The following is a 22,707-nucleotide window of genomic DNA, read 5'->3' on the forward strand; positions in this document are numbered from 1 at the left end:
GATAGGTGCAGGGCATGGAGATCAGACAGGTAGAGAGGTGCTGGGCATGGCGATCAGACAGATAGAGAGGTGCTGGGCATGGAGATCAGACAGGTAGAGAGGTGCTGGGCATGGAGATCAGACAGGTAGAGAGGTGCTGGGCGTGGCGATCAGACAGATAGAGAGGTGCTGGGCGTGGCGATCAGACAGATAGAGAGGTGCTGGGCGTGGCGATCAGACAGATAGAGAGGTGCTGGGCGTGGCGATCAGACAGATAGAGAGGTGCTGGGCGTGGCGATCAGACAGATAGAGAGGTGCTGGGCGTGGCGATCAGACAGATAGAGAGGTGCTGGCCGTGGAGATCAGACAGGTAGAGAGGTGCTGGGCGTGGGGATCAGACAGATAGAGAGGTGCTGGGCGTGGAGATCAGACAGGTAGAGAGGTGCTGGGCGTGGAGATCAGACAGGTAGAGAGGTGCTGGGCATGGCGATCAGACAGATAGAGAGGTGCTGGGCATGGCGATCAGACAGATAGAGATGTGCTGGGCATGGAGATCAGACAGATAGAGAGGTGCTGGGCATGGCGATCAGACAGATAGCGAGGTGCTGGGCATGGCGATCAGACAGGTAGAGAGGTGCTGGGCATGGAGATCAGACAGATAGAAAGGTGCTGGGCATGGAGATCAGACAGGTAGAGAGGTGCTGGGCATGGAGATCAGACAGATAGAGAGGTGCTGGGCATGGAGATCAGACAGGTAGAGAGGTGCTGGGCATGGCGATCAGACAGATAGAGAGGTGCTGGGCATGGAGATCAGACAGGTAGAGAGGTGCTGGGCATGGAGATCAGACAGGTAGAGAGGTGCTGGGCATGGCGATCAGACAGATAGAGAGGTGCTGGGCGTGGAGATCAGACAGATAGAGACGTGCTCGGCATGGCGATCAGACAGATAGAGAGGTGCTGGGCATGGAGATCAGACAGGTAGAGAGGTGCTGGGCATGGAGATCAGACAGGTAGAGAGGTGCTGGGCGTGGCGATCAGACAGATAGAGAGGTGCTGGGCGTGGCGATCAGACAGATAGAGAGGTGCTGGGCGTGGCGATCAGACAGATAGAGAGGTGCTGGGCGTGGCGATCAGACAGATAGAGAGGTGCTGGGCGTGGCGATCAGACAGATAGAGAGGTGCTGGGCGTGGCGATCAGACAGATAGAGAGGTGCTGGCCGTGGAGATCAGACAGGTAGAGAGGTGCTGGGCGTGGGGATCAGACAGATAGAGAGGTGCTGGGCGTGGAGATCAGACAGGTAGAGAGGTGCTGGGCGTGGAGATCAGACAGGTAGAGAGGTGCTGGGCATGGCGATCAGACAGATAGAGAGGTGCTGGGCATGGCGATCAGACAGATAGAGATGTGCTGGGCATGGAGATCAGACAGATAGAGAGGTGCTGGGCATGGCGATCAGACAGATAGCGAGGTGCTGGGCATGGCGATCAGACAGGTAGAGAGGTGCTGGGCATGGAGATCAGACAGATAGAAAGGTGCTGGGCATGGAGATCAGACAGGTAGAGAGGTGCTGGGCATGGAGATCAGACAGATAGAGAGGTGCTGGGCATGGAGATCAGACAGGTAGAGAGGTGCTGGGCATGGCGATCAGACAGATAGAGAGGTGCTGGGCATGGAGATCAGACAGGTAGAGAGGTGCTGGGCATGGAGATCAGACAGGTAGAGAGGTGCTGGGCATGGCGATCAGACAGATAGAGAGGTGCTGGGCGTGGAGATCAGACAGATAGAGACGTGCTCGGCATGGCGATCAGACAGATAGAGAGGTGCTGGGCATGCAGATCAGACAGATAGAGACGTGCTCGGCATGGCGATCAGACAGGTAGAGAGGTGCTGGGCATGGACATCAGACAGATAGAGAGGTGCTCGGCATGGCGATCAGACAGGTAGAGAGGTGCTGGGCGTGGGGATCAGACAGATAGAGAGGTGCTGGGCGTGGAGATCAGACAGGTAGAGAGGTGCTGGGCGTGGAGATCAGACAGGTAGAGAGGTGCTGGGCATGGCGATCAGACAGATAGAGAGGTGCTGGGCGTGGAGATCAGACAGATAGAGAGGTGCTGGGCATGGAGATCAGACAGATAGAGAGGTGCTGGGCGTGGAGATCAGACAGGTAGAGAGGTGCTGGGCGTGGCGATCAGACAGGTAGAGAGGTGCTGGGCATGGAGATCAGACAGATAGAGAGGTGCTGGGCATGGAGATCAGACAGATAGAGAGGTGCTGGGCATGGAGATCAGACAGATAGAGAGGTGCTGGGCGTGGAGATCAGACAGGTAGAGAGGTGCTGGGCATGGCGTTCAGACAGATAGAGAGGTGCTGGGCATGGAGATCAGACAGATAGAGAGGTGCTGGGAATGGCGATCAGACAGATAGAGAGGTGCTGGGCATGGCGATCAGACAGATAGAGAGGTGCTGGGCATGGCGATCAGACAGATAGAGAGGTGCTGGGCATGGAGATCAGACAGTTAGAGAGGTGCTGGGCATGGAGATCAGACAGATAGAGAGGTGCTGGGCATGGCGATCAGACAGGTAGAGAGGTGCTGGGCATGGCGATCAGACAGATAGAGAGGTGCTGGGCGTGGAGATCAGACAGATAGAGAGGTGCTGGGCATGGAGATCAGACAGATAGAGAGGTGCTGGGCGTGGAGATCAGACAGGTAGAGAGGTGCTGGGCGTGGCGATCAGACAGGTAGAGAGGTGCTGGGCATGGAGATCAGACAGATAGAGAGGTGCTGGGCATGGAGATCAGACAGATAGAGAGGTGCTGGGCATGGAGATCAGACAGATAGAGAGGTGCTGGGCGTGGAGATCAGACAGGTAGAGAGGTGCTGGGCATGGCGTTCAGACAGATAGAGAGGTGCTGGGCATGGAGATCAGACAGATAGAGAGGTGCTGGGAATGGCGATCAGACAGATAGAGAGGTGCTGGGCATGGCGATCAGACAGATAGAGAGGTGCTGGGCATGGCGATCAGACAGATAGAGAGGTGCTGGGCATGGAGATCAGACAGTTAGAGAGGTGCTGGGCATGGAGATCAGACAGATAGAGAGGTGCTGGGCATGGCGATCAGACAGGTAGAGAGGTGCTGGGCATGGCGATCAGACAGATAGAGAGGTGCTGGGCGTGGATATCAGACAGATAGAGAGGTGCTGGGCATGGAGATCAGACAGATAGAGAGGTGCTGGGCGTGGAGATCAGACAGATAGCGAGGTGCTGGGCGTGGAGATCAGACAGATAGAGAGGTGCTGGGCATGGAGATCAGACAGGTAGAGAGGTGCTGGGCGTGGAGATCAGACAGATAGAGAGGTGCTGGGCGTGGAGATCAGACAGATAGAGAGGTGCTGGGCGTGGCGATTAGACAGATAGAAAGGTGCTGGGCGTGGAGATCAGACAGATAGAGAGGTGCTGGGCGTGGCGATCAGACAGATAGAGAGGTGCTGGGCATGGAGATCAGACAGTTAGAGAGGTGCTGGGCATGGAGATCAGACAGATAGAGAGGTGCTGGGCATGGCGATCAGACAGTTGGCGTGGAGATCAGACAGATAGAGAGGTGCTGGGCATGGAGATCAGACAGATAGAGAGGTGCTGGGCATGACGATCAGACAGATAGAGAGGTGCTGGGCATGACGATCAGACAGATAGAGAGGTGCTGGCATGGCGATCAGACAGATAGAGAGGTGCTGGGCATGGAGATCAGACAGGTAGAGAGGTGCTGGGCATGGAGATCAGACAGGTAGATAGGTGCAGGGCATGGAGATCAGACAGGTAGAGAGGTGCTGGGCATGGCGATCAGACAGATAGAGAGGTGCTGGGCATGGAGATCAGACAGGTAGAGAGGTGCTGGGCATGGAGATCAGACAGGTAGAGAGGTGCTGGGCGTGGCGATCAGACAGATAGAGAGGTGCTGGGCGTGGCGATCAGACAGATAGAGAGGTGCTGGGCGTGGCGATCAGACAGATAGAGAGGTGCTGGGCGTGGCGATCAGACAGATAGAGAGGTGCTGGGCGTGGCGATCAGACAGATAGAGAGGTGCTGGGCGTGGCGATCAGACAGGTAGAGAGGTGCTGGCCGTGGAGATCAGACAGGTAGAGAGGTGCTGGGCGTGGGGATCAGACAGATAGAGAGGTGCTGGGCGTGGAGATCAGACAGGTAGAGAGGTGCTGGGCGTGGAGATCAGACAGGTAGAGAGGTGCTGGGCATGGCGATCAGACAGATAGAGAGGTGCTGGGCATGGCGATCAGACAGATAGAGATGTGCTGGGCATGGAGATCAGACAGATAGAGAGGTGCTGGGCATGGCGATCAGACAGATAGCGAGGTGCTGGGCATGGCGATCAGACAGGTAGAGAGGTGCTGGGCATGGAGATCAGACAGATAGAAAGGTGCTGGGCATGGAGATCAGACAGGTAGAGAGGTGCTGGGCATGGAGATCAGACAGATAGAGAGGTGCTGGGCATGGAGATCAGACAGGTAGAGAGGTGCTGGGCATGGCGATCAGACAGATAGAGAGGTGCTGGGCATGGAGATCAGACAGGTAGAGAGGTGCTGGGCATGGAGATCAGACAGGTAGAGAGGTGCTGGGCATGGCGATCAGACAGATAGAGAGGTGCTGGGCGTGGAGATCAGACAGATAGAGACGTGCTCGGCATGGCGATCAGACAGATAGAGAGGTGCTGGGCATGCAGATCAGACAGATAGAGACGTGCTCGGCATGGCGATCAGACAGGTAGAGAGGTGCTGGGCATGGACATCAGACAGATAGAGAGGTGCTCGGCATGGCGATCAGACAGGTAGAGAGGTGCTGGGCGTGGGGATCAGACAGATAGAGAGGTGCTGGGCGTGGAGATCAGACAGGTAGAGAGGTGCTGGGCGTGGAGATCAGACAGGTAGAGAGGTGCTGGGCATGGCGATCAGACAGATAGAGAGGTGCTGGGCGTGGAGATCAGACAGATAGAGAGGTGCTGGGCATGGAGATCAGACAGATAGAGAGGTGCTGGGCGTGGAGATCAGACAGGTAGAGAGGTGCTGGGCGTGGCGATCAGACAGGTAGAGAGGTGCTGGGCATGGAGATCAGACAGATAGAGAGGTGCTGGGCATGGAGATCAGACAGATAGAGAGGTGCTGGGCATGGAGATCAGACAGATAGAGAGGTGCTGGGCGTGGAGATCAGACAGGTAGAGAGGTGCTGGGCATGGCGTTCAGACAGATAGAGAGGTGCTGGGCATGGAGATCAGACAGATAGAGAGGTGCTGGGAATGGCGATCAGACAGATAGAGAGGTGCTGGGCATGGCGATCAGACAGATAGAGAGGTGCTGGGCATGGCGATCAGACAGATAGAGAGGTGCTGGGCATGGAGATCAGACAGTTAGAGAGGTGCTGGGCATGGAGATCAGACAGATAGAGAGGTGCTGGGCATGGCGATCAGACAGGTAGAGAGGTGCTGGGCATGGCGATCAGACAGATAGAGAGGTGCTGGGCGTGGAGATCAGACAGATAGAGAGGTGCTGGGCATGGAGATCAGACAGATAGAGAGGTGCTGGGCGTGGAGATCAGACAGATAGCGAGGTGCTGGGCGTGGAGATCAGACAGATAGAGAGGTGCTGGGCATGGAGATCAGACAGGTAGAGAGGTGCTGGGCGTGGAGATCAGACAGATAGAGAGGTGCTGGGCGTGGAGATCAGACAGATAGAGAGGTGCTGGGCGTGGCGATTAGACAGATAGAAAGGTGCTGGGCGTGGAGATCAGACAGATAGAGAGGTGCTGGGCGTGGCGATCAGACAGATAGAGAGGTGCTGGGCATGGAGATCAGACAGTTAGAGAGGTGCTGGGCATGGAGATCAGACAGATAGAGAGGTGCTGGGCATGGCGATCAGACAGTTGGCGTGGAGATCAGACAGATAGAGAGGTGCTGGGCATGGAGATCAGACAGATAGAGAGGTGCTGGGCATGACGATCAGACAGATAGAGAGGTGCTGGGCATGACGATCAGACAGATAGAGAGGTGCTGGCATGGCGATCAGACAGATAGAGAGGTGCTGGGCATGGAGATCAGACAGGTAGAGAGGTGCTGGGCATGGAGATCAGACAGGTAGATAGGTGCAGGGCATGGAGATCAGACAGGTAGAGAGGTGCTGGGCATGGCGATCAGACAGATAGAGAGGTGCTGGGCATGGAGATCAGACAGGTAGAGAGGTGCTGGGCATGGAGATCAGACAGGTAGAGAGGTGCTGGGCGTGGCGATCAGACAGATAGAGAGGTGCTGGGCGTGGCGATCAGACAGATAGAGAGGTGCTGGGCGTGGCGATCAGACAGATAGAGAGGTGCTGGGCGTGGCGATCAGACAGATAGAGAGGTGCTGGGCGTGGCGATCAGACAGATAGAGAGGTGCTGGGCGTGGCGATCAGACAGATAGAGAGGTGCTGGCCGTGGAGATCAGACAGGTAGAGAGGTGCTGGGCGTGGGGATCAGACAGATAGAGAGGTGCTGGGCGTGGAGATCAGACAGGTAGAGAGGTGCTGGGCATGGAGATCAGACAGGTAGAGAGGTGCTGGGCATGGCGATCAGACAGATAGAGAGGTGCTGGGCATGGCGATCAGACAGATAGAGATGTGCTGGGCATGGAGATCAGACAGATAGAGAGGTGCTGGGCATGGCGATCAGACAGATAGCGAGGTGCTGGGCATGGCGATCAGACAGGTAGAGAGGTGCTGGGCATGGAGATCAGACAGATAGAAAGGTGCTGGGCATGGAGATCAGACAGGTAGAGAGGTGCTGGGCATGGAGATCAGACAGATAGAGAGGTGCTGGGCATGGAGATCAGACAGGTAGAGAGGTGCTGGGCATGGCGATCAGACAGATAGAGAGGTGCTGGGCATGGAGATCAGACAGGTAGAGAGGTGCTGGGCATGGAGATCAGACAGGTAGAGAGGTGCTGGGCATGGCGATCAGACAGATAGAGAGGTGCTGGGCGTGGAGATCAGACAGATAGAGACGTGCTCGGCATGGCGATCAGACAGATAGAGAGGTGCTGGGCATGCAGATCAGACAGATAGAGACGTGCTCGGCATGGCGATCAGACAGGTAGAGAGGTGCTGGGCATGGACATCAGACAGATAGAGAGGTGCTCGGCATGGCGATCAGACAGGTAGAGAGGTGCTGGGCATGGCGATCAGACAGATAGAGAGGTGATTGATAGAGGGTTTGATAGTGCGACTCCGCTGTGTCTCACCTACGACATCCATGCACCTGTTCATGCCCCCGGTGCATTGTATTTTGCTGGCGTTGTTGACCAGACAGTCTCCCATATCCTTGCATGCGTAGCACTGCAGTCCATTCGGATCCTCATTCACAGTCACTGCGGGGAGACTTGCGGTCAGACTGAGGGGAATGGGGGAGGTGGGGGGGGGGGGTCCTGTCTGTCTCTAGGACACCATGATGTGTCACCGGACTGTCCTGTATCACTATGTCACTCGGTGGTGGGAGGACAGACTCCATGGGCCATCAGTGCATTCTGAATGAAGGGGTTAACTTACCTGTGAGCGATCTAAGGGTTTAGGTTACCATCTAGTGAGGTGAGTGAACGGGTTACCTGTGGGTTTATAAGTAAGTTAACTGTGAAGGGTGGCAACGTTTAGTAAGACAGTTGTGGGGTTTTGTTACCTCCCTGTAGAAGAGTTGAGGGGCATCTGTGGGTAGCTGTAGGGTTAAGTCTCATATAGAGTAGTGATGGGGTTGGGTTACCTGTGGGCAGTATAAGGGTCGGGCTATCTGCAGATCAGGAGAGGGGTTGGGTAAACTGTGGGCAGTCTAAGGAATGGGTTACCTGTGGGGTACTGGAGCGGTTGGGTTACCTGTCGGATGGTACAGGAGTTGGGATAGCTGAATGGGCAGTGTAGGGGTTGTGTTACCTGTAGTTGTGCCATTGTTGCAGTTGTCCTTCCCGCAGCAGGATACACCTGTATATAGCGTCTCTTTCCCATTATTATACTCCAGCCTCAGGTCACACAGGTTACCGGTTCCACACCCTTTAATCACCGTGTCCGTGCGGGAATCTGCAGGGAGAGGGAGGAGCACGTTCACACGCCCAAAGGCAGTGATATCTTCAGGAAGCGGGGGAGTATTATATGAAGTGTTAAGCTTATAGGGGTCCATGTTAAAGTGAGTAAGAAGCAAAAGTGACACACCGTGCATGCTCATTTGCATATCATTACCCAGAATCCTGTGCTGCAGTTAAAGCATGGTATGCTGAGCGATTTACGGATAAGGCAGGTTTGTGGACCTGTCTCAATCGTGTGAACGGGCTCATAAGTGTTTTGTATCATGTATGTATGACATAAAGATATATCTGTATATGTGGGGTATGTATATATATATATTAGGTTATTGTTAGGATTATCCTTCTCTCCCTGTGTGTATTTTGGGGTCCCTCGGTTTCTCTGTGCTCGGGGGGGGGGGCGGGTGGGGATAGGTGGTGGTCTCTCACCAGTGGTATTCGCCGTGGTGATGGTCATGCAGCGTTCTTGGACTCCGGCACACTGGAGGGATGTCAGGTTTTGAAGGGCGCAGGACGCGGGGTCACCCTCACAGGTCAGACAGTAGAGAGAAGCTACCGGTATACGAGCTGAAGGGGAGAGAGGTCAGCAGCGGAGACCCCATCTTATTATCCACCCCTCAAAATATTCCAACACCTACTTATTACCCCTTCAGTCTCTCAAACCATGACTATACGTCTCCAATATGTCAAGATATCAACTCCCAACACCAGAGATTGGGGATCTCTGCACCAAAAAACGGCTAATCTTTCTCAGGGAGACCTCATGCTAAAAATCAGGGAGGCTCACTCCACATCAGGGAGACTCACCCCAAATCAGGGAGACTCACCCCAAATCAGGGAGGCTCACCCCAAATCAGAGAGGCTCACCCCAAAACAGGGAGACTCACCCCAAATCAGGGAGGCACACCTGAAATCTGACAGAGTCATCCCAAATCAGGCAGGCTCACACCAAATCAGGGAGGCTCATCCCAAATCAGGGAGGCACACCTCAATCCAGGCAGGCTCATCCCAAAACAGGCAGGCTTACCCCAAATCAGGCAGGCTCATCCCAAAACAGGCAGGCTAACCCCAAATCAGGCAAGCTCACGCCAAATGTTAAAAAGCTTGAAGGAGATTTTAAACTAGGATGGAGGGGGGAGGGGAATGAAACAGATAACAAACTAAATAAACAAGGGGTTATGGAGGTAGCATGGGGGCAAGTGTGAGTTTGACAAGTAGTGAGACACCCATAGTAAATACAGATAATACCAGAAAACTTCTAACCAACCTTAACCCAAGTGGGAGCAGAAAGGAAGGAGCAGATAAGATAATAGTACAGGCTGAAAAAAAACTTAAATGCATGCTTGCTAATGCAAGAAGCTCGACAGATAAAATGGGGGAGCTTGAATTAATAGCTGCAAGGGAGCAGTATGATATCATAGGCATTACTGAAACATGGTGGGATGAAACTCATGACTGGACAGTTAATTTAGAGGGTTATTCCCTTTTACTGAAGGATCGAACAAATAGAAGGGGAGGTGGAGTATGTTTATATGTTAACTGGATCTAAAACCTATTATAAGGGATGATGTTTATGAAGGGAATTATGAAAATGTAGAGACTTTGTGGATAGAAATTAGCAGAGGAGGTAAAGTATAAAGAAAATGTTTGTGGGAATATGCTATAAAGCACCATATATCTGTGAGATCGAGGAAACTAAAATACTTTTGAAAATGGAGAAGGCATCAAAACTGGGTCATGTTGGCATAATGGGGGATTTTAATTATCCAGACATAGACTGGGGCAATGAGATTAGCATTACAACAAAAGGAAACAGGTTTTTGGGGGTGCTTAAAGACAATTATATGACCCAAATTATTGAGGAACCAACCAGGAGAGGGACAGTTCTGGATTTGAGCATATCAAACAATGTAGAAGTAATAACAAATATTCAAGTCCTGGAACATTTGGGTAACAGTGATCATAACATGGTCTCATTTGAAATAAATGATCAAAAAACAGATTACTTGGGTTCAACAAAGGACTTTAAACTTTAGAAAGGCAGATTTTAATAAACTGAGGATTAATCTACAAGTAATACACTGGGATGATGTTTTTGCAGGGAAAAATGTAGAAGATAAATGGGCAGTCATTAAAACATTGTTACAAAAGCACACTTATCAGTGTATACACTTGGGTAATAAGTATAAAAGAAATAAGTCAAAACCAATGTGGCTAAATAAACAGGTAGGGGAGGAAATGGACAAGAAGAGGAAGGCGTTTAGATTCTATAAGTCAGAAGGGACGGAGACATCGTATCAGAATTATAAGTTATTTGACTAACCTTAAAACGTGCCCCACAAATCAAGCATTCCAAAGGCCTGCACTCATGGTTACTGTCCCACACTCAGTCACTCCAACCACCCATTGTGGCCAAGCACTGCCATCTACAGCACTTATTCCCTCACATGCTGTCTCTGTAAGTCTCCCACCATACCTCTTAGATTGTAAGCTCTTTGGGGCAGGGATTTCCTTTCCTATTGTCTGATTTTGCTGCACTTATTGTATTATTATAATTCCCTATACTGTATTCTTTGTGAAGCGCTGAGAACACTTTTTACGCTATATAAATAAAGATATACAATACAATACAATAAGCAATGCAACAAAAATTGCAAAAGGGTGACCAAATTAGCAAAAATGGATAATGAAAAAAGGATTGCCATAGAATGTAAGGTCAACCCTAAAAAGTTCTTTAAGTTCCTTAATAACAAAAAAATGAGAAAAGAAAATATAGGACCTGTTGCAGGGTACATGCAACCACACGCGGGTTTTCTTGATAAGGCTTATTTAATGAGCCTTAAAAATTACAGCACACAAAAACAAAACAGCTTCTTGTCAGCATACAAAAACAAAATAGCTTCTCTTCAGCATAGAAAAACAAGACCGCTTCTTTTCAGCATGCAGGACACAGACAGTTCCTCAAACATGTACTTTGAAAACAGACCTTGTAGCAGTTATCTTACTTCAGCATTTCACTCCTGTCTCCTGACCAGCTAGCCTGCATGTGTGTACAGCCTGGGGGTTTTAAAACACCTTGATGAGGTAGCTGGGATCAGACTAATTAACTCAGCTGAAAGTTAACCTCCTAACTGCTGCACTGCAGACCTACACATAGGTCTGCCAGGCATATGGCTGGTGGCTTTTATTCACCCTGTCACATTCCTCCCCTGTTAGTGTGTGCCTGGGGCCACACACGGCTGAAGCCCGACCATCCACCCCTTCTCTAGAAAAGAAATCAGCATTCGCATTTTCTTTTCCAGGTCTGTGCTGAATCTCAAACGAGAAGGGTTGGAGGGCCATATACCACCTGGTCAACCTAGCATTAGAGTATTTCATACTATTTAACCACTTCAATGGAGCATGGTCCGTCACCAGAGTAAAATTGACTCCTGTCAGGTAATGCCTCAAAGCCTCGATTGCCCACTTTACCGCGAGGCACTCCTTCTCAATCACTGAGTAGTTTTTTTCCCTCGGGAACAATTTCTTACTCAGAAAAAGGATCGGATGTTCCACTCCCTCAAACTGTTGTGACAACACTGCCCCTAGCCCTATTTCTGATGCATCCGTTTGCACTACAAAAGGCTGTTAAAGTCTGGGCTTCTAAGGACGGGACCCTCTGATAGACACCTTTTTATATCTTCAATGGCTCTCTGACAATCCCTTGACCACACCATTTGAGTAGGGGCACACTTTTTTGTGAGGTCCGTTAATGGGGCTGCAACTTCCGAGTAGTTGGGGATGAACCGCCGATAGTACCCTGCTAAACCCAGCAGAGAGCGTCCCTGCGTTTTTTTTGGGGGGGTCGGAACTTCTTTCAGGGCAGCTACCTTGTCGGCTAGTGGCCTTACTTTTCCACCTCCCACTGCATACCCTAAGTATTTGGTTTCCGCCTTACCTAAGGCACATTTCTTAGGGTTGGCTGTGAGCCCTGCCTCTCTTAGAGATTTGAGGACCGCTTTCAGCCTATTTAGATGGGCCCGCCAGTGTTTACTATCAATGACAATGTCATCTAGGTAGGCTGCGGCATAAGCCCTATGAGGTCTCAGCACTTTATCCATGAGTCTCTGAAACGTGGCTGGGGCTCCATGCAGTCCAAATGGCATTGTCACAAACTGGTATAAACCCATGGGAGTGGCAAAGGCTGTTTTGCATTTGGACTTTTTCTCTAAAGGTATTTGCCAGTATCCTTTTGTTAAGTCCAGCATGGATATATATTCCGCGTTACCAAGGGCGTCAATTAACTCGTCCACCCTTGGCATCGGATATGCGTCAAACTTGGATACCGCATTGACATTTCGGAGGTCCACACAAAATCGTACCTTCCCATCGGGTTTAGGGACCATAACTAGTGGACTACACCACTCACTGCATGATTCCTCAATCACTCCTAAGTGTAACATTTCTTGTACCTCCTTCTCTACCAGAGCCTTACGGCTTTCAGGCAACCTATAAGGACTGGAACGTACTTTTACCCCAGGTGCTGTCTCTATTTCATGTGAAACTAAATCAGTTTGCCTTGGCAAATCAGAAAAAACATCATTGGATTGTGTAATTATTTCTAACAAGTCCCCTTTTTGTTCAGAGGACAATTGTCTACCCATTGGGATTTTATCGTCACCACAGATGTTCCCCCGTGGGGGCTGAGGACCCAGGTCCGTTTCCTTCTCCACCGGGTGGATGAATAGAGACCGCTGCACCTTCCAGGGTTTCAGCAAGTTCAAATGGTAAATTTGCTTACCCTTCCTGGACCCTGGTTGAGCGATCTCATAATCCACATCACCCGTGCGGCGGAGTACTTCGAATGGGCCCTGCCATTTGGCTAGGAGTTTGCTCTCACAACTGGGTAACAACAACATCACCTGATCTCCTGGGTGAAACACTCTCATACGAGCATTATGATTGTAATGTCTCTCCTGACTGTCCTGGGCTGATCTAAGATTCTCCCTAGCAAAATGGCCGACCACATCTAGGCGCTTCCTAAGGTCTAGTACATATTGCAGGGTATTCTTAGAAGGGGACCGCTGTTCCTTCCAGGACTCCTTTAGGAGGTCTTGGATACCCCTGGGTTGGCAGCCATACAGCAGTTCAAATGGAGAGAATTCCGTGGAGGCCTGGGGAACTTCCCACACTGCAAACAGCAGAAAAGGGAGAAGTTCATCCCAGGCTCTCTTCTCTGAATCTACAAATTTCCTCAGCATCCCTTTTAGAGTTCGGTTAAATCTTTCCACCAATCTGTCAGTCTATGGATGGTAGACTGATGTCCGAACAGACTTGACTTCTAGTAATTTTAAGACATCCTGCATCAGTTTAGCCATAAAATTTGTACCTTGGTCTGTCAACATAACCTGGGGAAGTCCAACCCGTGAGAACAGCTCCAACAACTTGTTGGCTACTTGCTTTGCCGTTGCTGTCCTCAGGGGGAACACCTCAGAATATCTTGTTGCATAGTCAACTATTACGAGAATAAACCTGTGTCCTTTCGCAGAAGGTTCTAGAGGTCCTACCAAGTCTACACCAATCCTCTCAAAGGGAACTGACACCAAGGGTAGAGGAACCAAAGGTGCTGTTTTTTGTCCCTTCGGACTAGTTAGCTGGCACTTAGGACATGCCGCACATAACTTAGCAATATCACTATGCATCCCTGGCCAATAGAATCGGGACGAAATACGGTCCAAGGCTTTATCCATACCAAGGTGACCACCCCAAGGGACAGTATGGGCTAGGGTGAATACAGATTTAACAAACGCTTTGGGAACCAATATTTGTCTGGTGACCTCCCCTGTTTGTGTCTGCCTATTCACCCTATACAGGATATCATTTCACAATTCAAAATGGGGGAATACTATCACCCCCTGTGCATTCAATATCTGCTCATCAATTTTTACCACTTTATCATACTGTCTAGCAAGGACTGGGTCTTCCCTTTGCCTCTGGCAAAAATCAGGGAGGTATAGGTCTGGTAAATCTCCAGGGCCCATATCCCCCTCCTTCTGGCCATCCCCAGCCATCATTTGTGACTTCTGGCTACTAGAACGGTCACCTTGAGACCCAGATTTCTGCAACCAGTCCTGTTTGTCAGAGCATCTCTGCTTTCGAATCTTTGGAACCCGGTGTCTACTGGGGAAAAGGTCTGCCGAGAAGGGGAACAGTTTACCAGGGTTCTCCTGAGCCATCGAATATGGCTCCTCATGAGAGACTGTAGCCATTAGGTCTGAAAAGAAAGGCCAGTCCCGACCGAGCACAACAGGGGCAGGGAGCCAAGGAGCGACTCCTACTTCGAGGTAGGCCTCCTGACCTTTTACCTGTAGCCGGATTTTGGCCGTCGGATACCGTTTTACATCTCCGTGTATACATTCTGTACTCCATGGGGAGTCAAAGGAACACACGTTAGGTGGTAACAGTTCCTGGAAGACCAAAGTTTTCCCAGAGCCTGAATCTACAAGGGCCTGGATGGTTTTACCTCCAATCTGGTCTGGAAGTAGCCAGGTCTTGTAATTTTCTCCAGTGAAGATAGAGGCGACGGTCCTGCTGAAGGAACAATCCATTTGTGGACAGTCCACATGCCGGTGGCCTTGTTCTCCGCAGGTGGAACATGGAGAGGGTTCCCTCGCAGGAGGGTGCCGCGAATAGCGCTCCGCTGGACCGGATACTGGAGACCAGGCATCTGGTGGGTCCTGTGGGCGACGTCCTCGGAAGTTCCTCTCATTTGGCGACAAGCCGACATCAGGAAGGGATGAGGGTCTCGGCGGTGCCTGGCGTTTTGACTTCTTCCTTGTTGGAACGACTGCTCCTTTCATGGCACTTGGTTGCGTATGGAGGGGCCATAGTTTGGCACAATAAATTCATTATCCTGAAATCCGTGTAGCGCTGGATCTCTCTCTTTTTTCCTCAGTGTACTTTGGAAATTCCTGGCAGGTACTTCCTTGAACCAGCAGCACCGGTAAACTGTATGTATTTGTTTATATATTGTGGTGTGCAGCCTTAACCCCCCTTTACAATGGGGCCATAGTTTCCCCATTGTTCCAATCTCCCTCTTTGGGTCTCCACAAGTGCTGGTGAAGTTGGATCTGTCGGGTCCAGGGCACTCGCCTGATCCTCGGCCCCAAGGAAGTTCTCACCGAGTCGGACCGCCAAAGCTAGGGTTTCAGCAGCATTTTACCCACAAGCGTGCAGAAGGGGGTATTATCTCTAGAAATTGTTCCAAAACAACTTGCTCAAGAATTGCCTCCTTTGTGCGCTCCTCGGGTTGTATCCAGCAGTTACACAAGTCCAATAACCGCTGAGCGAGGACCCGGGGTCTCATCTTAGCTGCCGGTAGGTCTCTGGGGTCAGACCTAAGCGATCCAGTATGGCGGCTTTTACTTGTTGGTAGCCCATTGCCTGATCTGCTGGGAGGCCCTGATATGAGGCCTGGGCTTCTCCTATGAGGAACGGGGCCAAAGCAGTTGCCGAGCGATCTTCAGACCAGCCTTGAGCTTCGGCAACCCTTTCAAACGTCAGTAGAAAAGCCTCTGGATCCTCATTTGGAGCCATTTTCCTCAGGAGGACCGGGGGTTTGTTCGCAAATTCTGGACTGGCAAACCCCTGGAATTGGGTCAGCAGCTTGGCCATCCGCGCATCCTGTGCTGCCTGTAGCTGGGTTAGGAGCTGGGTTTGCTGTTGCAATAGTAATTGGGCCTGCTCCTGCATTAACAGTCCCTGCTGTTTGGTCTGGTCCTGCATTAACAGTCCCTGCTGTTTGGTCTGCTCGCACAGAAACTCTTTTAAAAATTCTTCCATTTTTTTTTTATCATTTTTTTTTTTTGTGTGTTGCCCTTCAACTGCAGGGGCCTCTCAACATCCCACTTCTGACACCATATGTTGCAGGGTAAATGCAACCACACGTGGGTTTTCTTGATAAGGCTTATTTAATGAGCCTTAAAAATTATAGCACACAAAAACAAAACAGCTTCCTGTCAGCATACAAAAACAAAATAGCTTCTCTTCAGCATAGAAAAACAAGACGGCTTCTTTTCAGCATGCAGGACACAGACAGTTCATCAAACATGTACTTTGAAAACAGACCTTGTAGCAGTTATCTTACTTCAGCATTTCACTCCTGTCTCCTGACCAGCTAGCCTGCATGTGTGTACAGCCTCAGGGTTTTAAAACACCTTGATGAGGCAGCTGGGATCAGACTAATTAACACAGCTGAACGTTAACCTCCTAACTGCTGCACTGCAGACCTACACATAGGTCTGCCAGGCATATGACTGGTGGCTTTTATTCACCCTGTCACAGGACCCTTTCAGTGTGAGATGGGTAGGCAGATTATTGGAGATAAGGAAAAAGCAGAGGTATTAAACAAATTCTTTGCCTCTGTGTTTACCAGGGAAGAATCCATTTCAATAGTAGTGCCGCAGGAGGAAGCCACAACCTCCATATTAATGATCAATTGGTTAGCTGAGGAAGAATTCATAGGCGGCGCAATAAAATTAAAGTAAATAAGGCACCTGGCCCCGATGGCATACATCCAAGAGTTCTCAAGGAGTTAAGCTCAGTAATAGCCAAACCATTATATTTAATATTCAAGGACTCCATCTCCACAGGCTCAGTACCACAAGATTGGCGTTAAGCAGATGTGATGCCTATATTTAAAAAGGGAGCTAGATCACGACCAGGGAATTACAGACCTGTACGCCTGACATCAATAGGGGGGAAACTACTTGAAGGTTTAATACGGAATAATATTCAGGAATACCTAATGGAAAACAAAATTATTAGTAACAGTCTGCATGGATTTATGAAGGATAGATCATGCCAAACTAACCTTATTTGTTTCTTTGAGGAGGTAAGTAGGAATTTAGACCAGGGTAATGCAGTTGCTGTGGTCTACTTAGATTTTGCAAAGGCTTTTGATACGGTTTCACAAAATAGGTTGGTGTACAAAATAAAGCAAATTGGACTCAGCAATAATATATGCACCTGGATTGAAAACTGGTTGAAGGACAGACAACAGAGGGTTGTCATAAATGGAACTTTTTCAGGTTGGGCTAAAGTCGTGAGTGAGGTACCTCGGGGATCGGTACTGGGACCCCTGCTTTTTAACTTGTTTATTAATGACCTTGAGGTTGGCATCAGGAGCAAAGTCTCCATCTTTGCTGATGATACTAAATTGTGTAAAGTAATAGAAAATATAATCAGAGCAGGATGTAATTTCTCTTCAGAAGAACTTGGAGAGACTGGAAACTTGGGCAGGTAAATGGCAGATGAGGTTTAATATAGATAAATGTAAGGTTATGCATTTGGGAAGCAAGAATAAACAGGTGACTTGCAAATTAAATAGGGATAAATTGGGGGAATCCTTGATGAAGAAGGATTTAGGAGTACTTGTAGACAGCAAGCTTAGCAATAGTGCCCAATGTCATGCAGTAGCTGCAAAGGCAAACAAGATCTTATCTTGCATCAAACGGGCAATGGATGGAAGGGAAATAAACATAATTATGCCCCTTTACAAAGCATTAGTAAGACCACACCTTGAATATGGAGTACAATTTGGGGCACCAATCCTTAGAAAATACATTATGGAACTAGAGAGAGTGCAGAGAAGAGCCACCAAATGAATAAAGGGGATGGGCAATCTAACTTATGAGGAGAGGCTAGCTAAATTATATTTATTTACATTAGAAAAGAGGCGTCTAAGAGGGGATATGATAACTATATACAAATATATTCGGGGACAATACAAGGAGCTTTCAAAAGAACTATTCATCCCACGGGCAGTACAAAGGACTCGGGGCCATCCCTTAAGGTTGGAGGAAAGGAGATTTCACCAGCAACAAAGGAAAGGGTTCTTTACAGTAAGGGCAGTTAAAATGTGGAATTCATTACCCATGGAGACTGTGATGGCAGATACAATAGATTTGTTCAAAAAAAGTTGGGCATCTTTTCGGAAAGGTATACAGGGATATACCAAATAAGTATACATGGGAAGGATGTTGATCCGGGGATTAATCCGATCGCCAATTCTTGGAGTCAGGAAGGAATTAATTTTTCCCCTTATGAGATATCATTGGATGATATGTGTCCTGGAACAGGATTGTCTACATTTCTGTGTCATTTTGCAGCTCATAGGATTTATGTCTCCCTAGTTCAGCTGCCTGTAATTTCCCCTGTCCCAGCAGCTAGCTGCGTGTGTAAGGCAACATTATTGATACATATGCTCTTACACAGCCCTAGTCAGTGTTGTTTGCCTTAGCAACCTCCTATTCTCCTAAACTGAGAGTGGGCTATTCCACCCCCCCCCCCCCGTGTCTCTGTTCACAGTTAGTCTGATCCTGAGACTATTCCTATTTCCCAGAAACCCTCACACTTCCTTTCTCCCATAGCTGACTGAGTAAGTACATTTCACGCTATTCACCTCCTGGCAAGGTTTACCGTTTTTTACCTTTCCCCACTATCAAGCACACTCACTATAGAGAAGCTCTCTCTCACTACACCATCATCTACAAGTGCCTTTGTGTGTCTGTGCTTTCCCCAATAACGTGAAGAAAAGACAAAGAACTTGCTGTGCTTGTAACAGGAACGAGTTAAGCTATCTGGCCATACTTATACGCAGCGTTTACCCTGTGGCTACAGAATAATATGACTCTGGGGTATTTTGTTTGCCTTCCTCTGGATCAATAAGTAAGTATAGTTATAGGATAAAGTATCTGTTTTCTAAATTTAGCATAGGTTGAACTTGGTGGACATATGTCTTTTTTCAACCTCACTTAGTTACTATGTAAATGAGGGAGGCTCCCCCCAAATCAGAGAGGCTCCCCCCAAATCAGAGAGGCTCACTCCAAATCAGGGAGGCTCACCCCAAATAAGGGAGGCTCACCCCAAATCAGAGAGGCTCACTCCAAATCAGGGAGGCTCACCCCAAATCAGAGAGGCTCACCCCAAATCAGAGAGGCTCACTCCAAATCAGGGAAGCTCACCCCAAATCAGAGAGGCTCACCCCAAATCAGGGAGGCTCACCCCAAATCAGAGAGGCTCACTCCAAATTAGAGAGGCTCGCCCCAAATCAGGGAGGCTCACCCCAAATCAGAGAGGCTCACCCCAAATCAGAGAGGCTCACTCCAAATCAGAGAGGCTCACTCCAAATCAGGTAGGCTCTCTCCAAATCAGGGAGGCTCACTCCAAATCAGGGAGGCTCACTCCAAATCAGAGAGGCTCATTCCAAATCAGGGAGGCTCATCCCAAATCAGAGAGGCTCATCCCAAATCAGAGAGGCTCACCCCAAATCAGAGAGGCTCACCCCAAATCAGAGAGGCTCACCCCAAATCAGGGAGACTCACTCCAAATCAGGGCGGCTCACTCCAAATCAGGGAGGCTCACTCCAAATCAGAGAGACTCGCCCCAAATCAGAGAGGCTCACTCCAAATCAGAGAGGCTCACTCCAAATCAGAGAGGCTCACCCCAAATCAGAGAGGCTCACCCCAAATCAGGGAGACTCACCCCAAATCAGCGAGGCTCATTCCAAATCAGAGAGGCTCACCCCAAATCAGCGAGGCTCATTCCAAATCAGGGAGGCTCACCCCAAATCAGAGAGGCTCAGCCAAAATCAGAGAGGCTCACCCCAAATCAGAGAGGCTCACACCAAATCAGGGAGGCTCACCCCAAATCAGAGAGGCTCACGCCAAATCAGAGATGCTCACCCCAAATCAGAGAGGCTCACCCCAAATCAGAGAGGCTCACCCCAAATCAGCGAGGCTCATTCCAAATCAGAGAGGCTCACCCCAAATCAGCGAGGCTCATTCCAAATCAGGGAGGCTCACCCCAAATCAGAGAGGCTCAGCCAAAATCAGAGAGGCTCACCCCAAATCAGAGAGGCTCACACCAAATCAGGGAGGCTCACCCCAAATCAGAGAGGCTCAGCCAAAATCCCCCTGAATGCTGATTGGCTGACACTCACAGTAGTAGGTGCCCGCATTGCACAGGTCACTGGTGCAGCATTGGGAGGTGATGTAGGTCTTCTTGCTGCCCCGGTCCAGAAACGCCGTCTCGTTGCATACCAGCCCCTGAGAGCAGCCCTTAAACGTCCATTCCACAATGTCCTCACCATCTGCAGGAGGCGAACAAGACGTTACTGTGCTGAAGCGGGAAATCCCGCCAAACGCGTTACATTACCGGGACAACGTGACAGTGACGGTCCCTAACCTGGGACCGGCATCCAGACTGATTAGGCACAAGGAGGTTATTTAATGAGGTCTCCGGGCTGCAGAACCAGCACAGAATAAACTGATTTATCAAAAGGGAAAAACACTTCTTTTCCTTGGATAAATCTGGTGTTCTTATCTTGCACTTGTTTTGCCTCAGAGAGGGGTGGGGGGGAAGAGAGAGAAGCAGGGAGAGGGGAGGCGAAGAGAGAGAAGCAGGGAGAGGGGAGGCGAAGAGAGAGAAGCAGGGAGAGGGGGGGTGAAGAGAGAGAAGCAGGGAGAGGGGGGGGAAGAGAGAGAAGCAGGGAGAGGGGAGGTGAGAAGCAGAGAGAGGGGTGGGGGTGAAGAGAGAGAAGCAGAGAGGGGAGGTGAAGAGAGAGAAGCAGGGAGAGGTTAGGTGAAGAGAGAGAAGCAGGGAGAGGGGAGGTGAAGAGAGAGAAGCAGGGAGAGGGGGGGTGAAGAGAGAGAAGCAGGGAGAGGGGAGGTGAAGAGAGAAGCAGGGAGAGGGGGGGTGAAGAGAGAGAAGCAGGGAGAGGGGAGGTGAGAAGCAGAGAGAGGGGTGGGGTGAAGAGAGAGAAGCAGGGAGAGGGGAGGTGAAGAGAGAGAAGCAGGGAGAGGGGAGGTGAAGAGAGAGAAGCAGGGAGAGGGGAGGTGAAGAGAGAGAAGCAGGGAGAGGGGAGGGGAAGAGAGAGAAGCAGAGAGGGGAGGTGAAGAGAGAGAAGCAAGGAGAGGGGAGGTGAAAAGAGAGAGAAGCAAGGAGAGGGGAGGTGAAAAGAGAAGCAGAGAGAGGGGAGGTGAAGAGAGAGAAGCAGGGAGAGGGGAGGTGAAGAGAGAAGCAGGGAGAGGGGGGGTGAGAGAAGCAGAGAGTGGAGGTGAAGAGAGAGAAGCAGGGAGAGGGGGGGTGAAGATAGAGAAGCAGAGAAGGGAGGTGAAGAGAGAGAAGCAGGGAGAGGGGAGGCGAAGAGAGAGAAGCAGGGAGAGGGGAGGGGAAGAGAGAGAAGCAGGGAGAGGGGAGGCGAAGAGAGAGAAGAAGGGAGAGGGGAGGCGAAGAGAGAGAAGCAGGGAGAGGGGAGGTGAAGAGAGAGAAGCAGGGAGATGAAGAGAGAGAAGCAGGGAGAGGGGTGGTGAAGAGAGAGAAGCAAGGAGAAGGGAGGTGAGAAGAGAGAGAAGCAGGGAGAGGGGAGATGAAGAGAGAAGCAGGGAGAGGGGAGGTGAAGAGAGAGAAGCAGGGAGAGGGGAGGTGAAGAGAGAGAAGCAGGGAGAGGGGAGGTGAAGAGAGAGAAGCAGGGAGAGGGGAGGTGAAGAGAGAGAAGCAGGGAGAAGGGAGGTGAAGAGAGAGAAGCAGGGTGACGGGAGGTGAAGAGAGAGAAGCAGAGAGAGGGCAGGTGAGAGAAGCAGAGAGAGTGGAGGTGAAGAGAGAGAAGCAGGGAGAGGGGAGGTGAAGAGAGAGAAGAAGGGAGAGGGGAGGCGAAGAAAGAGAAGCAGGGAGAGGGGAGGTGAAGAGAGAGAAGCAGGGAGACTGGAGATGAAAAGAGAGAAGCAGGGAGAGGGGAGGTGAAGAGAGAGAAGCAGAGAGTGGGGAGGTGAGAGAAGCAGAGAGAGGGAAGGTGAAGAGAGAGAAGCAGAGAGAGGGGAGGTGAGAGAAGCAGAGAGAAGGGAGGTGAAGAGAGAGAAGCAGGGAGAGGGGAAGTGAAGAGAGAAGCATGGAGAGGGGAGGTGAAAAGAGAGAAGCAGAGAGAGGGGAGGTGAAAAGAGAGAAGCAGGGAGAGGGGAGGTGAAGAGAGAAGGAGGGAGAGGGGAGGTGAAGAGAGAGAAGCCTGGAGAGGAGAGGTGAAGAGAGAAGCAGACAGAGGGGAGGTGAGGAGAGAGAAGCAGAGAGAGAGGGGAGGTGAAGAGAGAGAATCAGGGAGAGGGGAGGTGAAGAGAGAGAAGCAGAGAGAGGGGGGAGGTGAAGAGAGAGAAGCAGGGAGACGGGAGGTGAAGAGAGAGAAGCAGGGAGAGTGAAGGTGAAGAGAGAGAAGCATGGAGAGGGGAGGTGAAAAGAGAGAAGCAGAGAGAGGGCAGGTGAGAGAAGCAGAGAGAGGGGAGGTGAAGAGAGAGAAGCAGGGAGAGGGGAGGCGAAGAGAGAGAAGCAGGGAGAGGGGAGGTGAAGAGAGAGAAGCAGGGAGACGAGTTGAAAAGTAAGAAGCAGGGAGAGGGGAGGTGAAGAGAGAGAAGCATGGAGAGGGGAGGTGAAAAGAGAGAAGCAGAGAGAGGGGAGGTGAGAGAAGCAGAGAGAGGGGAGGTGAAGAGAGAGAAGCAGAGAGGGGAGGTGAAGAGAGAGAAGAAGGAAGAGGGGAGGCGAAGAGAGAAGCAGGGAGAGGGGAGGTGAAGAGAGAAGCATGGAGAGGGGAGGTGAAAAGA

At 50.5% G+C, this 22,707-nt stretch overlaps 1 protein-coding gene across 1 annotated transcript in view; it reads right to left on the reverse strand.

The window, feature by feature from the left end:
• Positions 1–22,707, reverse strand: part of LOC142496616 (urokinase plasminogen activator surface receptor-like) — a 46,985-nt gene that overhangs the window by 18,843 nt on the left and 5,435 nt on the right. The window contains exons 3-6 of the mRNA XM_075603280.1: positions 20,061–20,210; positions 8,510–8,647; positions 7,935–8,078; positions 7,256–7,381 (exon numbers count right to left, since the gene is read on the reverse strand). Of these exons, the coding sequence (XP_075459395.1) occupies positions 7,256–7,381; positions 7,935–8,078; positions 8,510–8,647; positions 20,061–20,210 (558 nt within the window). The remainder of the gene's footprint in view (positions 1–7,255; positions 7,382–7,934; positions 8,079–8,509; positions 8,648–20,060; positions 20,211–22,707) is intronic.

The sequence above is a fragment of the Ascaphus truei genome, chromosome 6 (assembly GCF_040206685.1).
Source record: "Ascaphus truei isolate aAscTru1 chromosome 6, aAscTru1.hap1, whole genome shotgun sequence".
Classification (NCBI taxonomy): Eukaryota; Metazoa; Chordata; class Amphibia; order Anura; family Ascaphidae; genus Ascaphus; species Ascaphus truei.